This window comes from Pleurodeles waltl, chromosome 8 (assembly GCF_031143425.1).
Source record: "Pleurodeles waltl isolate 20211129_DDA chromosome 8, aPleWal1.hap1.20221129, whole genome shotgun sequence".
Classification (NCBI taxonomy): domain Eukaryota; kingdom Metazoa; phylum Chordata; class Amphibia; order Caudata; family Salamandridae; genus Pleurodeles; species Pleurodeles waltl.
Window position 1 is genome coordinate 61981531 of NC_090447.1, and position 18389 is coordinate 61999919.

The 18389-nt window shown below is 46.4% G+C and overlaps 1 protein-coding gene across 1 annotated transcript; it reads left to right on the forward strand.

The window, feature by feature from the left end:
* Positions 1 to 12551: 12551 nt before the first annotated feature.
* LOC138249441 (olfactory receptor 51G1-like) lies at positions 12552 to 13442 on the forward strand (the record flags this gene model as incomplete). The annotated part of the gene is made up of 1 exon (XM_069203401.1): positions 12552 to 13442. A coding segment is annotated over one exon (891 nt), but the record flags the coding sequence as incomplete, so codon positions are not given.
* Between the last annotated feature and the right edge of the window lie 4947 nt (positions 13443 to 18389).

Here is an 18389-nt window from a genome sequence, read left to right on the forward strand (position 1 = left end):
TTTTTGACTTGGCTATGTCTTTGGCACTGCTTGACAACTTTTAACTATATTTTCCCAAAAGGTTCCTTCAAGGGTTAATGATCTTGGAAAGTTTTGGGGTGATCTGTCAAGTGGGTGCAGATATAAATGGGGCAGTGTCAAAAAACGTGTTTTTCCAATGTTAATTCCCACAAACTATTTAGACATGCCTGCATGCTGAACTGCTGGATGTAATTACACCCAATTTGGCCTTTTTTTAAAAATAAATACAGATGGGGAGGCAATGTTTTTCTATATGTATTTATCTGTACAAATCAGTAAAAACGGAAAACAGGGAGTCCTAATTAAGAAATGCAATTTTCTATTTCAACACTTGTATGGCTTTATCCTTCATCTACACATTTCCTATCGTTCAGAAGGCCATAGTTACAAGAAAGTGGCGCATCACTAGAGATGCACATCTTTTCATGCGGCCCCTTGTTATTAAGACTCTGTCGTCCCATCTCTAGGGGGTGATGTAAACAGACTATCTGTTTCCTGGGAAGCACCATTAACACTCACCCAAAGTCCCTTTCTGACTCATGTTTGCTTTCCATGTCGATATGGCATGCTATTGTAGAACTACATTTGCTTCCATGGACTTCAGGTCCCATAATGTACTGCCTGATAGTCAGTAAGACCTGGATTCTGCTATCCATTGTTTTCTATGGGAATAGTCCTGTTGTTCCCTTGTACTGAATTCTCTCCTCCAGGACTTGTGTGAGACTGGAACTGCACACACCTGTGATCATTCTTGTGCAGCCCAGATTCCACCCTGAGCTTGCTGCTGCCTGGAACTGCTTATAAGCTGCCATTTTCTGAAGCTCCTCGTCGTGTATTGAAGTTAGTTTTCTTTGTTTACCAGACCTCTTGTTGGCTTGTGTTCCAGTCCTGTTGCTGTGTTGCTTCAGCCTGAACCTGCTCTCTGTTTCTCAGCCCTGTTCCTGTTTAATTCAGCCATTGACTGCACCCTATTTCTCAGCCCTGTTCCTGCCTTGTTTCAGCCTGAACCTGCTCTCTGTTTCCCAGTCCTGTTCCTGCTTGTTCCAGCTTCCTGTGTTCCAGTCCTGTTCTTCCTTGCTTCATTCAGAGCCTGCTCTGTGTTTCCCAGTCCTGTTCCTGCTTTTTCAGTCAGGGCCTGCTCTCTGTTTCCCAGTTCTGTTCCTGCTTGTTCCAGTCAGAGCCTACTCACTGTATTCCCAGTCCTGTTCCTACTTTGCTTTGGCCTGAGCCTGTTCCTGCTTTTGCCACCTAGTTTGTTTCTTCTGTTTCTGATTCATCTTGGGTTAGTGTCTGGTAAGTGTACTATCAGTCCTCACCTGTGTATAAGTGTTTTCCTTTGGACTGGGGTTGGCTCCTGGTTTCCAGGAGACAATTCCTTCCCCATCCTTTGCCTAGTGTTTTACAGAGTGTTAAGTGCCTAACACTGAAAGTGTGCTATTGTTCTTTTCCAGGAATTGCCACTGTGTTTCCAGCTGGACCCACAAGGGCTTGTCTTGTGTATGTAAGTACAATCCTTGTTTGTGCCCTAAGGGTCCAGAGACAGAATCACTTCTGCTGCATCCTTTCTATGTGGCTTGTGGGGTGACTATCTGTAAGAGTAATCTGCACAGAGGCATTGATATTCCCTGTTGCTGTGGGAAGTTCTGAGCCTTACCTGTGTACAACATTAGTAGTAACTCCAGTGTGGTTGTCCATTACTGATTCGTGTCCTGTTTGTTCACACCAAGGTTGCTCTGCCTTCACTATCCTGTTTCTGTGCCTTACCTTAGCTGTCCATTTCCAGTGTATGCCTTTAGCTGCTCTTCTGCTTCGGTACACTACCTCCATAGGAAGATATTCTGTGATCTCAAGGGGTTCCCCCACCAGAGTCCAGACAGAACCGCCCGGAACTGTGACACTTGCATCCCCTAATGCCACCATGGTAGAGCCTAATTTGCAATACAGAGCACCAGGGAGCATGTTAGGGGAAATAGCATAATTTTTTGATGCTATTGTAATGCTATACTGGATTGGGGTAAAAAAATTAAGCTAACCCTGTATAGTGTTAAGAGGCCCATTCAAATCAATGGGAGCCTCATTTTAACACCTTCTTTAAGCAGGCATTAAAAATGATGCTAGAAAAGGTGTAGTGGAATATTGTATCTTCCATTTCGCCATGTTTCGTGACCCTCTAACGAGGGAACGTCCCTGGGACAGGTAAGTAGAAATGGATACGTGAAGAGTAAGTTTTGGGTTTAGGGATTTACTCTTTATTTGTTTTCTCCAATAATTGCCTCTTCCTTTTCTTGTCTTTCTCTATCTCTCTTTATTTGGTATTTTTGTAGACTGTAGTCTTCTGGTTCCTCTTTCCTGTGTGTGAGAAACTAGGGCTGATTGCAGAGGCCCCATAACTTTTTGCCCCCATTTTCCACTTTATGCTGGTGTTTTCCTGACTCTGATGGTGCCCTGGGTACTGCTAACCAGTCCCAGGGCCTGTGCTCTGTGTAAAATGGATATGCAAATTAGGCTAATTATAATTGGCTAAGTTAACCTACCTATAAGTCCCTAGTATATGGTAGGGCATGTAGGTTTAGGGACCACAGCATAGGTGGTGCACACCTAGGTGCATTGCTGAGGTGCCCAGTGTCATTTTAAAAGCAAGCCTGCCTTGCTGGCTGCTTTTAAATTAAAGTTATATGCAAATTCGACTTTGGAATTAAAGGTACTTCCAAAGTCTTAAACTACCTTATTTTTACATATAAGTCACCCCTAAGGTGTGCCCTATGTGCCCCTAGGGCTGGGTGCCATGTAACTATAAGCAGGGACTTTATAAAAATAGATTTATAAGCCCTGGTGAGGTAAAAGCAGCCAAATTCGTTTTTCCCTCATTGAAGTAAATGGCCTTCATAGGCTAGAATGGGCAGACTTTATTTTTAATTTTAAAGTCTCCTTAAATGTTACATACCAAGAATTTGGTATCAAATTGATTGTTGTAATAAATCCCACAACTTCCAGTTGTGGGATTTAATATAACTAGTTCAGGTAAAAAGTTTAGACTTTACCTAAAAAGTTGCCAATTTCAGCTCTGCATTGTTTTTGCTGCTGTGCTCTGATTGGCCAGCCTGCAGCAGCTTCTGCCAGGCTACCTTGATGAGGTGTGAAGTGGCCTGACTTCACACAAAGGAATGTGCTTGGGGGAGAGAATCTCCCCTCAGCAGATGGTGAGGCAGGAAGGGGGAGGGCTGCCAAACTGGTCTTCAAAGGCAGAGAAGGACATTTGCAGCACCCAGCAACACCCCCACATCCTGCAACCCCAGACAATTAGGTGCCCCCTTGATTAGATTAGGAGAGGGCATGAGAGGGGTGTGTTTATGATTTTTAGCCACACCAGTGGGTGGGCTCAGCCAGATGTAACCTCCAAAAATCAGATTCATCCATGTTGGATTTTTAGAGACTGTTGCCTTCTGGGATGGATTTTTGCCACACTTCCCAGGAAGTGGTCATCACAGGGGGACGACCCTGTCCCTGATTGGAGAACCAGGGCCCCCCTGCTTTTCACCCAGGAGCAAGGATAAAACTGGCAGACCTGCACCCACGCCTCAGATCCCCTCCAGAATTCAACAAGAAAGGAACTAAAGAAGAAGAAGGACTGCCCTGCTGGACCCCTGGCCTGCACCTGGAACCTGCACTCAGAAGGACTGCACCAGCTGCACACTTGGGCTTCACCACAAGAAGGACTTTGCCTGGCTTCAACTGGTTCAAGGAGGGACTCCCTGTTTGCTACAGGTGAAAAATTGCTATCCAGAGTCCCCTGCACCAACTCCTGAAAAAGTGACCAGCTGACCACTGTCCAGTGGCCAAAAAGGAGTTTGCGCCAGGTGCATTCTGGGAGTTGAAGTCCGCACTTCCCAAGGACCATCACAGAACTTCTGGACCCTTGGGGTGAGCTGTGGCCCCCAAAAGAACCTTAAAAGAACATCTGGGTGAAGCCCCAGAAGTTTGGAAAAGATTGGAGAATTTTTGAAAAAAAGCTCCATAAAGTGACCGACCTGACGCGGAAATTCTAGCCGGCTTGCCTCAACCGCGACCCGGCCTGACTTCGTGGTTCGTCCCGGTAAAGAAAAACATCCAAAAAAGAGACTAAGTCCGAAGGTAAAAAGTTGACTGGGACCTCCCAGCCATCGTATCCGAGAAGGGCTCCACGGACGTCGGATCAAGATCCAGGTTTACCCCGGTCGAAGGATTTTCATCTCGAAAAAACGACTAAGTCCGAAGGTAAAAATCACCACCGAGGAAACCGACTTCGCGTATCCGGACAAGGGCTCCAGGAGGCCGGATTCAACTGGCAGGTTCGTCCCGGGGAAGAAAAACATCAAAAAAGAGACTTAGGGCCTGATTCTAACTTTGGAGGACGGTGTTAAACCGTCCCAAAAGTGGCGGATATACCACCTACCGTATTACGAGTTCCATAGGATATAATGGACTCGTAATACGGTAGGTGGTATATCCGCCACTTTTGGGACGGTTTAACACCGTCCTCCAAAGTTAGAATCAGGCCCTAAGTCAGAAGGTAACTTTTTAACCGAGGCCTCCCGCGACTTGTAGCCGAGCAGGGCTCCATCGCGGTCGGCCTGAAAGTTTGACTTTGCCCCGGTCCTGGTGCAACCAGATGACCCGATTGGCGCTTTTTGTTTCTAAGCGCTAGAAAATAATAATACTTTAAAAATTCATATCTCCGGTTCCCCTGAACCGATTTTAATCGTTTTTGTGTCATTTTAAAGATAAAAATATAAACTATTTTTATAAATTGGTTTTGGATTTTTAAACTGTTTCCTGTGTTTTATTTAATTACTGTTTTGTGATATTTGAATGCTTTACACTTTGTCTCCTAAGTTAAGCCTTGACGCTCGTTGCCAAGCTACCAAGGGTTGAGCTGGGATTAGTTTACTGAGACCTAACTGTACCTATGTGGAGGTTAGTGGCTTGTTGCTAGGTGTAGGTACCTACCTGCCCTACCAATAACCCATTTTCCAACATAATTGGAAGCAGCGACGGGATCCTGTACTTGTGTTCAATATCACGTTACAGTTTTGGGTAAAACAAATTAAAAATCCTTTAAATTGTCCTAGTGCAAAAATTGTTTTTAATTTTTAATTTGGATTAATTTCAATTATTGAATTTTTGTAATTTTTCTACATTCTTGTTTCCAATTTTTGCAAAAAGTTTTTGTTGACACAAAACTAGGGAACCATGGAGCTTGATCTGGCTAGCCTACCCACACTGACAGTAGTCCAGCTTAGGGGGTTGTGTATTGAAAGAGGGTTGCCTGCAACCACTGATCTCAGGAAGCAAATCCTGATCACATCCCTGACAGCATGGGCTGAGGCCCAAGAGGTAGAGTCAGAAGAAGCTCCAGAGGAGGGAGAAAGAAGGGAGGATGCAAGCTCTAACCACTCAGGGGAGGGAAGGCATCTGAGCCTAAGTGAGGATGAGGAAGAGCGGTCCTCAGTAAATACAGTCACTAGGGGCAGACCCAAAGCTAGTGGTGGGAAGGGGGTCCTTTCAGGAGGAGAGAACCCATCCATCAGAGAAAGAGAGCTGGAGGCCCAGCTAGCATACATAGCTTTGGAAGCAGAGAAGCTGGCCCTAGAAAAGAAAAAGTGGGCATACAAAGAGAAAAGAGATGGAAGCAGCGATAAAGAAGCTGAGGTGTCCATGGGTGGGGGAGTTTGCCCCAGATTACCCAAGGGGGTGGTTCCTGCTTATGTAGAGGGGGATGACATAGATAAGTGGCTTGGGGCCTTTGAGAGGGCACTCCAAATGAGAAGGGTTAGGCCTCAATACTGGGGTTCCCTTTTGTGGGAGTTGGTCCCCAATTCAGGGAGGGATAGGCTTCTGACCTTAAGGGGGGAGGAGGCAGATTCATACCCTAGTATGAAGAGGTGCTTAGCCAAGAAGTTTGGTCTGACCCCAGAGCAATATAGAATGAAGTTCAGGGACACCCAGAAGGTCAGTACCCAGTCTTGGGTTGACTTTGTGGACATTTCACTAAAGGCACTAGAGGGCTGGATTATTGGTAACAAAGTAGATACTTATGAGGGGTTATACAATCTGATCATGAGAGAGCACATCTTGACCAATTGTATCCAAGAAAGGTTACTCCAGCATCTAGTGGACTCTAAGCAGACCAACCCTAGAGAGCTAGGGGAGGCAGCTGATGAGTGGTTGAGAACCAGGGTGGTTGTCAAGTCCCAGGGGGGAGACTCCAAGAAGGGGGGGACAGGTCCCCAAAAACCTAAGGAGGGAGGTGGTAAGCCCACCACAGAGACTCCCTCTGTACCCCAGAACCCTAAGAAGGAGGAGAGTAAATCCCACTCCCACTCTGACAAGCAGAGACAGGGAGACCCAGGGTTAAAAAAACTCTTGGACAGTAGGGCTTGCTTTGACTGTCAGCAGACAGGTCACTTCAGAGGAGATGCAGCCTGTCCAAAGAAGGTGGTTAGCACTGGGCTGTCCAGTGTAGCCATAGAGGAGGATTCCTCAGATGATGAAGTCCTCCTAGCATTGAGCTGGGAGACAGGACCAGATGGTAAGCTGGTGATCCCTGAGGGTGGGAGTAGGCACTTCCACCACATTCAAGTGAATGGGATCCCTACCACTGGCCTGAGAGACACTGGTGCCAGTCACACTATAGTGAGTGACCGGTTAGTGACTCCAGACATGTATGTCCCAGGAAAGACAAAGAAAGTCAGGATAGCCACAGGGGAGGTCACCTCCAAACCTGTAGCCATAGTGCCCCTAGAGAGGGAGGGTATCCTTGACTGGATTAAGGTGGTAGTCAGTGCTGACCTCCCCCTAGATTGTATCCTGGGCAATGACCTCCCAGAGGTGAGTCTGCTCACAGATGGGGTGGTCGCCCAGGGCGCCCCCCCAAGCCAAATTCCTGGGGAGTCAGTCCCTACAGTTAGGAGACAGGGGTCCCCAAGAAAAGGAAAGAAGAAAAGGAAGGGTAGGCCACTCTTAAAGAGAGTTCCAGGGAGCCAAAGGCCTACTGCCCCAGTAAGGGGTAAGCCCAGAGCTGGCACTGGTGAGGCCTCCCCTGACCCTAAGGAAGTCCTGAGTAGTCAGGCAGCTGTCCAGATGCAGGGTGTTGCCCCTGCACTGACAGAAGGGAGAGTGGAAGGAGGGTGTCTGCCACAGGAGGTGGTAGCCCCCCACTCTAGACAGCAAGAGGGGTGCCAGGACCCCAAAGTTGCCCCTAAAGCAGCTCAGCCACCTGTCAGTGGAGAGCTTAGGATGTGGTTCTGGGTACTGACAGCTGTCAGTAGCCTCTGCTGGGTGCTAGCCTTCCTGGCAGCACTGTACTTGGCCTGGGAGGCAGACCCCAGGGCCAATAGCAAAGTAGACCCCCTGACCCTGTTGGTCATGGTGGGGTTGCTCAAGTGTTGGGTGACCTCTTTGGGTAAGCTAGGTGTTGCCCTAGCAAAGTTAGGAGTAGGGGAGGTGGGCACCTCACTACCCAAGTTGGCAGAGAGAGAGGAGGAAGACCCCCCTAGAGGGAAGTTTCAGTTTGAGTTGGGTCCTTTTACTGTTGGGATGGCTTCACTACCCAGAGGGAGTGACCCTGACAAGAGGATATAAGGCAGAGTAGGCCCTGCAAAGGGACAGCCAGTTTTCTTCACTGTCTTCCTCGCCTAACAAGCCAGGAAGACTCTCCCAGGGTTGGGCTGAGTCTCCTGGGCGTGTGGGCTGGGGGGGGGTTGTGTGAGAAACTAGGGCTGATTGCAGAGGCCCCATAACTTTTTGCCCCCATTTTCCACTTTATGCTGGTGTTTTCCTGACTCTGATGGTGCCCTGTGTACTGCTAACCAGTCCCAGGGCCTGTGCTCTGTGTAAAATGGATATGCAAATTAGGCTAATTATAATTGGCTAAGTTAACCTACCTATAAGTCCCTAGTATATGGTAGGGCATGTAGGTTTAGGGACCACAGCATAGGTGGTGCACACCTAGGTGCATTGCTGAGGTGCCCAGTGTCATTTTAAAAGCAAGCCTGCCTTGCTGACTGCTTTTAAATTAAAGTTATATGCAAATTCGACTTTGGAATTAAAGGTACTTCCAAAGTCTTAAACTACCTTATTTTTACATATAAGTCACCCCTAAGGTGTGCCCTATGTGCCCCTAGGGCTGGGTGCCATGTAACTATAAGCAGGGACTTTATAAAAATAGATTTATAAGCCCTGGTGAGGTAAAAGCAGACAAATTCGTTTTTCCCTCATTGAAGTAAATGGCCTTCATAGGCTAGAATGGGCAGACTTTATTTTTAATTTTAAAGTCTCCTTAAATGTTACATACCAAGAATTTGGTATCAAATTGATTGTTGTAATAAATCCCACAACTTCCAGTTGTGGGATTTAATATAACTAGTTCAGGTAAAAAGTTTAGACTTTACCTAAAAAGTTGCCAATTTCAGCTCTGCATTGTTTTTGCTGCTGTGCTCTGATTGGCCAGCCTGCAGCAGCTTCTGCCAGGCTACCTTGATGAGGTGTGAAGTGGCCTGACTTCACACAAAGGAATGTGCTTGGGGGAGAGAATCTCCCCTCAGCAGATGGTGAGGCAGGAAGGGGGAGGGCTGCCAAACTGGTCTTCAAAGGCAGAGAAGGACATTTGCAGCACACAGCAACACCCCCACATCCTGCAACCCCAGACAATTAGGTGCCCCCTTGATTAGATTAGGAGAGGGCAGGAGAGGGGTGTGTTTATGATTTTTAGCCACACCAGTGGGTGGGCTCAGCCAGATGTAACCTCCAAAAATCAGATTCATCCATGTTGGATTTTTAGAGACTGTTGCCTTCTGGGATGGATTTTTGCCACACTTCCCAGGAAGTGGTCATCACAGGGGGACGACCCTGTCCCTGATTGGAGAACCAGGGCCCCCCTGCTTTTCACCCAGGAGCAAGGATAAAACTGGCAGACCTGCACCCACGCCTCAGATCCCCTCCAGAATTCAACAAGAAAGGAACTAAAGAAGAAGAAGGACTGCCCTGCTGGACCCCTGGCCTGCACCTGGAACCTGCACTCAGAAGGACTGCACCAGCTGCACACTTGGGCTTCACCACAAGAAGGACTTTGCCTGGCTTCAACTGGTTCAAGGAGGGACTCCCTGTTTGCTACAGGTGAAAAATTGCTATCCAGAGTCCCCTGCACCAACTCCTGAAAAAGTGACCAGCTGACCACTGTCCAGTGGCCAAAAAGGAGTTTGCGCCAGGTGCATTCTGGGAGTTGAAGTCCGCACTTCCCAAGGACCATCACAGAACTTCTGGACCCTTGGGGTGAGCTGTGGACCCCAAAAGAACCTTAAAAGAACATCTGGGTGAAGCCCCAGAAGTTTGGAAAAGATTGGAGAATTTTTGAAAAAAAAGCTCCATAAAGTGACCGACCCGACGCGGAAATTCTAGCCGGCTTGCCTCAACCGCGACCCGGCCTGACTTCGTGGTTCGTCCCGGTAAAGAAAAACATCCAAAAAAGAGACTAAGTCCGAAGGTAAAAAGTTGACCGGGACCTCCCAGCCATCGTATCCGAGAAGGGCTCCACGGACGTCGGATCAAGATCCAGGTTTACCCCGGTCGAAGGATTTTCATCTCGAAAAAACGACTAAGTCCGAAGGTAAAAATCACCACCGAGGAAACCGACTTCGCGTATCCGGACAAGGGCTCCAGGAGGTCGGATTCAACTGGCAGGTTCGTCCCGGGGAAGAAAAACATCAAAAAAGAGACTAAGGCCCTCATTCTGACCTTGGCGGGCGGCGGAGGCCGCCCGCCAAAGTCCCGCCGTCAGGTTACCGTTCCGCGGTCGAAAGACCGCGGCGGTAATTCTGACTTTCCCGCTGGGCTGGCGGGCGGTCTCCTTCAGACCGCCAGCCAGCCCAGCGGGAAAGAGGCTTCCACGATGAAGCCGGCTCGGAATCGAGCCGGCGGAGTGGAAGCTGTGCGACGGGTGCAGTTGCACCCGTCGCGTATTTCACTGTCTGCGCAGCAGACAGTGAAATACATGTAGGGGCCCTCTTACGGGGGCCCCTGCAATGCCCATGCCAGTGGCATGGGCACTGCAGGGGCCCCCAGGGGCCCCGCGACCCCCCCTACCGCCATCCGGATCTCGGCGGTCCGACCGCCGGGATCTGGATGGCGGTAGGGGGGGTCAGAATCCCCGCGGCGGTGCAGCAAGCTGCGCCGCCGCGGAGGATTCAATGGGGCCGCGGTACACTGGCGGGACCCCGCCAGTGGTGCCGGTCCGACCGCGGCTTTACCGCCGCGGTCGGAATCCCCATTGGAGCACCGCCGGCTTGTCGGCGGTGCTCCCGCGGTCCTCCGCCCTGGCGGTCAAAGACCGCCAGGGTCAGAATGAGGGCCTAAGTCAGAAGGTAACTTTTTAACCGAGGCCTCCCACGACTTGTAGCCGAGCAGGGCTCCATCGCGGTCGGCCTGAAAGTTTGACTTTGCCCCGGTCCTGGTGCAACCAGATGACCCGATTGGCGCTTTTTGTTTCTAAGCGCTAGAAAATAATAATACTTTAAAAATTCATATCTCCGGTTCCCCTGAACCGATTCTAATCGTTTTTGTGTCATTTTAAAGATAAAAATATAAACTATTTTTATAAATTGGTTTTGGATTTTTAAACAGTTTCCTGTGTTTTATTTAATTACTGTTTTGTGATATTTGAATGCTTTACACTTTGTCTCCTAAGTTAAGCCTTGACGCTCGTTGCCAAGCTACCAAGGGTTGAGCTGGGATTAATTTACTGAGACCTAACTGTACCTATGTGGAGGTTAGTGGCTTGTTGCTAGGTGTAGGTACCTACCTGCCCTACCAATAACCCATTTTCCAACACTGTTCCTTATTGTCTTTTCTTTCCTGTTACAGGTTGGCATCTCAGGGACCCAGGAGAATGTACATTGTGAGAGGGAGAGAAAACAAGAAGCCCGTTTTAGTAAAGGTACGCTTTGGCTGTCAGGTAGGTGTTGCTCTTTCCTCTCTGTTTCTTTATTTTTCCCTGAATTTTGTTCTTGTTTCCTTCCTTCTCTCTCCATCCTCCCTCCTTTCGTGAGGTGGTTAGTATCTATAATGCTCCTCCTTATTCACTTCCTGATGCTCTTGCTTTCTGTCTGTCTTCAATACCTTCCTTTTCTTCACATTTCCTGATTCCTAATATTTAATATTGTGGTTTATTTCACCCAGTGCCTTTAAGTTAGGTTTCCTAGTATATAGTACAGGTAAAATACCAATGCTCCCCAGTTTTAGTGACCTTTTTTAAAACCTCCCGCCCCTCCCCAGCTCGTGTCCCTACCTGGTAAGGCCATGTTCCTCCTGGAATGTGGCTGGCTCCTTCGCACTGTCTCTCCCTCAGTTACCTAGATGCTCGTTCCGATGTGGGATTTCCAGCTGTCAGATTCCAAGGCCCTCCATTGTAGCCATATCTGTCTGGTTGTCGTCCGTCTGCTCCTTCGCCTCTCCATACTCTTCCTCTTCCTCTGCGCTGCCGATGCTACAGTTCTCCTCCTCTCTGATCCAGTTTGCATCATCTTTTTCTTCTGCGCCTCCTCTGAACTCGTTTTTTCCTTTTCTTTCTGCCTCTCCTCTGAACCCGCCATTCGCTTCCTGGTGTTCTGGCCCGGCCTTTTTCTTCCGGCGCTCAGCATGACATAGAGGGTTAACTTCTACATCGGTCTGCGGAGAGGTGCCCCCCCGGGCACCTCCAGTCTAGCCCCGATCCCAGCCCTCTGTCACAGTCCCCTTTGCATACATCATGCATATGTTATGTTTGATATGGCACAAAGAGTTTACAAGGTGGCATAAACCTAGTTTGTGCCACCTTGTAAATATGGTGCTATGGTAGTGGCCCGTTAGCATCACATTTGCGTCAAATATTTTGCATCAAATGTGGCACTAAGGAGCGCAAGAGCCTTGTAAATCTGGCCCAGAATATGCTGTTTAATAGATTCTTCAATACTATCCTTGTGTGCAATTGTGGTAACATTCTCAGTGAATTGCACGTTTTTAATTAAATATTTGCTCTTTCCTCTAAATGAGTTTGCACGAATATTGCCGTATTCATCGCTGTCACCAGGCTGCATGCACTGAATAACTGAATAACATTATAAATTGACCAGAAACTAGTTCAACCCCAAGTCTGTGAGCTTAAGATTGCTTGTCAAGTTCAGGTCTAGTGAGTGTCTGATTATGTTAGTAGGACAAATCACACTCTAAGTTAAATCTCAGAGAATATGCATCTTTTTAACAACAACTAGCAGAATTATGAAATTATAAGTGTCTAATACTTTACTTTTCCAGTTTTCATGTGTCTGATACTTTACTTTTCCAATTTTACATTGCAGGTGATTTGATGGAATTTTTTCCTCTTTGTGTAAAATATGTCATCAGACAACAGAAGCTACTCAAATCCTCCTTTCTTCCAGTTACTCGGATTTTTTTAGACTAATTCTGCACGCTACTATATTTCTACTCCTTTATTGCTTCTGTATTTTCTCTCTGTTGTGGGGAACAGCCTAATTTTATATATTATAAAGACCGACAAACAGCTTTTTGAGCCTATGTTCCGGTTGCTCTCAATGCTTGCTGTCACTGATCTGAGCATAACTTTGTCTATACTGCCCTCTGTGGTCTGTTTGCTTTTCTTTGACTTAAGAAATATTCATGGCTATGCCTGTTTTACACAGGCCTATTGTATACATTCAATAACAACAATAGGATCCACAATTTTGGTGGCCATGGCTTTTGACCGCTATATCGCCATATGTAATCCTCTGAGGTATGCTTCCATCTTACATCCAATGATATCAAAGATACGCCTGACAGCTATAATTAGAGGTGTGGGTATCATGTTGCCAGTTCCTTTCTTGCTCAGAAGGCTTCAATATTGTGACCATAATAAACTTTACAATGCCTTCTGTATACATCCTGATGTGATGAAGCTTGCCTGCTCAGACATATCCATTAATATTATATATGGGTTGGTAGTGGTCCTGTTTACATTTGTGTTAGATTCAGTACTTATACTTTGTTCATATCTCATGATCCTCAGGACTGTTCTGCGAATTGCATCAAATAAGGGGTCCCTGAAGGCGTTCAGTACCTGTGTGTCTCACATCAGTGTTGTGCTGATGTTTAACATCCCTCTGTTTTCAATGACTTTGGTCCACAGATATGGCAAAGATGCTCCTCCTCTTGTACATGTTCTCATGGGCCTTTCCTTCCTGTGCCTCCCACAAGTGCTGAACCCACTTATTTACAGCATGAAAACAGAGATGATCCAAAATGCACTCTACAAACTTGTTAGTGTGGAACCGAGAAAGAATCTAAATGAAAAACATGGTGATGATCTGAACACAACCAATACAATTAGAACATTGACCAGGGGTGCAGAGTGAGAAGTCCCCCGCCTTCCACTCAAGTGACTGAATATTCAATAGTGGAACTGGATCAGTAACAGCAATGCAAATATAATCCTAATTTGTCATTCATGTTTATATATATCAAGTCCCGGGCATTACTTAAACTCTCCTACTTCTACAGAAATTCAGCAAATGAAGAAATCAAAAACATTGATACAAGCCACCTCCTGTCAAGCAGCATTTCACTGATATCTCATAGTTAATCAACCTAGACTATTCAACACAAGTGCATGAATAAATTTAATATGAGCAAAACAGATTCATAAGATAAACTAAGAGATATGCCACAGTATTTGTTGGAAAATAGATATGTCGCAAGCTTATTAAAAAAGATAATGAGTTAGCTTATTGGTGATTCAAAGGCTGCCTGTGGTGACAAAATGTGAGCTGGCTGCAGGCACAATTAACCAACAAGCCTCGGGGCAACATACAACTGTTGCTATGCTTCAGACAGCTTCCCACTCCAAATCTTATGTCAGCTAAGCCTCTGTTTCCAGTGTCTGTAGATATTGATAGATCTGTGGGAAAGCTTAATTGTTGCCTCTGGTCCGAGTCCATAACAATGTCTGAAGGGTATGATTTACAAGTACAATATTTGTTATGAGTCCAGTCCTTTGCAAACCTAAACAGGGGCTCCTTGTTGCCAGAAGGAGGGATCACCCTTGTATAAAAGTTTGATCACTGCCCTCCAGATGTATAGGCAGACCACCTTGAAGCCTCAAACCAGCCAGACGCATATCAGAGCAAACAACCTGGTTATATAGTTTAGGTGGGGGTGTTATTTGGCTGCAAATCCTATCACATGGTGCAAAACCTGTCAAATGAGAGGCGCCTACAAAGAAATCAACCATTCCATTTATTTTAGGAAGATGTCTCAGTTAGAAACATATTAAGCTGCAAGCCCTTGTAGAGGGGACAGAAGATATTGAATGGGGAGGAATTGAGTAATGGGTAGCGGTGCAAGTACATAACACCTTCTCAGTTTAGCAATAACAGCCCAAAACCCCAAGAAGGATAATTTGTCATTGCATTCCACCCCTGCGCAGCAATTGACAAAGCTATGGGTGACTTCCCATTGCTCCTTTGACATGAATAATTTGCTTAATTTACTTACAATTGCCCTGCGGTTCAGGTGGAAACGTAATAATTACTGAACCACCTGAGGTGGTAATTGAGTCGATGTTGGGTCTCAGAGCCTTCATGTTTGTTTACTTAATCTCCAACACATAATCAAGCCTACTATGAAGGACAAATGAATACACAACAAAAAAATGCTGACTGCCAGGGGATGTGGTAGCAATCCCCTTTTTGCAGTTCAAATTCTGATATGCTATAATGTACATCAAACGCAAAGGGGCCACCTTCAATGAAAGCCCTCTACTGCCTTGTTCAGTCCTCCTGTCTGCTATTTGTCAATAATCAATCAACTCTATTCACCCTCATGAAAGCCATGCTGTTTAAAGTCACCAGACTTATGCTGTCAAGATGGCAACATGTTGCCTGTAGTTCCTGTAAAGTAAATGTGCAGCATCAGACAAAACGTACTGTAAAACAATTTGACTTTTATCACCTCCTTGTTTACTGTGAATGAAACTCTGTAAAATCGGGTATTCAAAGGTTCTTTAGTGGAAGTTACTAACTGCAGTTCAACTAAATATTATATTTTTCCTATGGATCCCCTATTGCTATATTCCAATCCTAGGCTATTTAATAACCATTCTCCTTCTAGTGGACATGGAAAATATAACTATGCAAACCTGCAGGACCATCTGTTGTTGGTGGTCATGTGGACTCTACCTTGGATCTTAAGGTAATTGATTCAGCCCTTGGAAAATAGTCTTATAACCTCTAATCTCATAAGACCCCCTGATGTAGTCTCTAAGCCCAACAAAGGTAATTTGCCATTTGGAAATGCAGAAAAATGGTTGAGTGGGCAAGATTAGAGTGACAGAGCCATAGGGGAACTCTTGCTGCTTGTTGATCTGTCATAAAACAAGTTCCTTAGTCATGTGATGTCAATAAGACTGCACCTATATTGGACTAATCACTTTTATTGATGTGCTTATCGTTTGAAATTGCTATGACTAGTGTTAAAGGTAATAGGTCTGACAGTTGTAAATGGATGACAGTTGTTGCAGTCAAGTCAATGGGCTTATATGGTAATGTGTCATATTTGGGCAAAAAGGTCAGAACAGCGATAATTCATATCCTTATTTTCTTAACTTTGGCTGATTTTGACCAAGTGTAGACAAAATTGGGATTCCCCAATTTTCAGTTTGTTTTTTGAAGCAAAGGAAAATATGATTGCCCCAATTGTAAGGCTGTTTTCTGAAGCAAAACACGTCTCACTGGACAACACTTACCTGACTAAAGTTGTGGGGTTGCTATGCTGTTTGATACCTGGGCACAATTAATCTGTGTTGTTACTTTGAGTGGTCTAGTTTCTATGACTTATTAGTACTAAATGGGAGGAGTTTAAGGAAATTTAAGGAGGTGTTTAGCAAGGGTAAGTACATCTTTAGAGAGGGAAATCCTAATACAAGGACACGCCCACAAAAGCATCTGACCATTACAGGGCTGAGCGGAGGGTATCTGAATGCGCTTAACTCAAGAGGGCACAATGGTAATGCACAGGGCTCTTCCTTACTAAAAGGACGCGATCCATTTGAGGGGATAGGGAGCAGTGACTGACTGACTAAGGCCCATATTTAAACTCTGCTTGCGCCGGATTTATGTAATTTAGTTTTACGCAAATTCGGTGCAAAACTAAGACCATATTTATACTTTGATGCTAGACCCGCTAACGTCAAAATATCTCAGTGTGCATCATTTTCTGGATGCGTAAAACCGCCTTGTGTTAATGACATGCAAGGTAGGCGTTCCCGTCCAAAAAATGACTTAAACACACGTGCGCCATATTTATCCAACCGCTCAAAAATCCCGCACGGCTGGCATGCACAGTCGGAAAATGGCGCACATCCGGATTTGCGTAAAAAATGAACGCCTGGGTCAGGGTAGGATTTAAAATGGGGCAAACACACCAGTACTTAAGGGAAACCCACGGAAGCAACATCAGAGCTCCAAAAGGAAGACATGGAGGTGTTATTCAGCCAGCCAGCACGAAGACGCAGAGCACAGGAGCAACAGCAGCAGCTTCCACCACACCAACAGGGACCCCAAAAGCAACGCCGAAGGCAGGAGAGGATATTACGCACCAGGACATCCCTTCAGGGCCTCAGGGAACATGACATCATCCAGAGGTACAGACTAAACTGGCAAGCCATACAGCAGCTGCTGCGCCACATTGAGCCACAGTTGGCACCCACCTTGCAGACACCCCACATCATTCCACCAGAGACCAAGCTGCTAGCTGTCTTCCACATGTTGGCAAGTGGCTCTTTTCAAACCACTGGGGCCCTGGTTGCCGGGATCTCACAGCCTTCATTCTCTGCCTCCCTACCCAAGGTACTGGATGTCATCATCTCCCTTACACACCGCCCCAACAGCTTCCCCACCACACAGCAGAAGCAGCAGGAGACCAAACAGGGTTTCTATTAAATCTATGGCTTCCCACACATGCTTGGTGCCATTGACTGCACACATGTACGGATTGTGCCACCTGCTGCAACAAAGCATCTATACCGCAACCGGAAGCACACACACTCCATCAATGTGCAGGCCATTGTGGATCACTGTGGATTGATCACCAACATCGTAGCAAAGTATCCTGGGAGTGTACATGATTCATTAATCTTCGGCCACAGCACCATCAATCAACACTTCTAGGATGGACGATATGGAAATGGCCTACTTGTTGGTAAGTGCAGAAACCTAGTTATATACGCACAGCACAGCAACCCTGAAGGACACACAACACATACACCACTACATTGACACGTGGCCAGGAAGACACTGAGGTTGCGATACTGCTAGTCATGTTTGATATCCTGACCCAATGGGATACACACCTATGGACAAATGACAGATGCAAATAACAACAGATACCACTCCAGAGCCACAAGGGACCAATTCAAAACCACACAGTGACAATGACATGGCCTTAACTGGCAGTACAACTTGGAAGATGAATCTTCCAATATCACATCAATAACACTCAATCACACACCCTTCCAACCAATACGTACTGTGTAAGGGGTGTGCAATGTGTTTTGCTGCAGGTCAAACACCATGAGACAGATAGCATGATGATGCTGACTCTAATGAAGGTGACATGGAATCACTGAGGCAGTACCAACATCTCAAATCACTCCTGGGGTGACATTGCCCGCTACCAATAAGGAAGTGGACTGTGCTAAGAACACATATTGATGTGACAATATTGCAAAGTGCACACTGCTACACATACGGATTGAGACAATCACACATATACATAACAGATGAACAGGCAGATGGACCATCTGACACTTAAACCTTCACCCCCACAACCAAGTTAGCCAGCTTACCTGGAGCAGGTTCAGCAGTGTAGGTACACGTTTGCACATGAGCCAACTCGGTCAGGGGACAAAAATATGTTTGCTTAATCAATCAATCAATCAATCATAGTATTTATAAAGCGCGCTATGTACCCGTTAGGGTTTCGAGGCGCTGAGGTGGGGGGGGGGGGTGGAGAGGCTGTTTAGCGGTCGAAGAGCCAGGTCTTGAGGAGCATTCTGAATGTGAGGAGGTCCTGGGTCTGGCGTAGCGGAGTGGGGAGAGAGTTCCAGGTTTTGGCGGCGAGGAAAGAGAAGGATCTGCCGCCAGAGGTCTTGCGCTGGATTCGGGGTACGATGGCTAGGGCGAGGTTGGCGGATCGGAGTTGGCGTGTTGGGGTGTAGAAGTTGAGTCTGGTGTAGAGGTAGGAGGGTCCGGTGTTGTGAAGCGCCTTGTGAGCGTGGGTAAGGAGTTTAAAAGTGATCCTCTTGT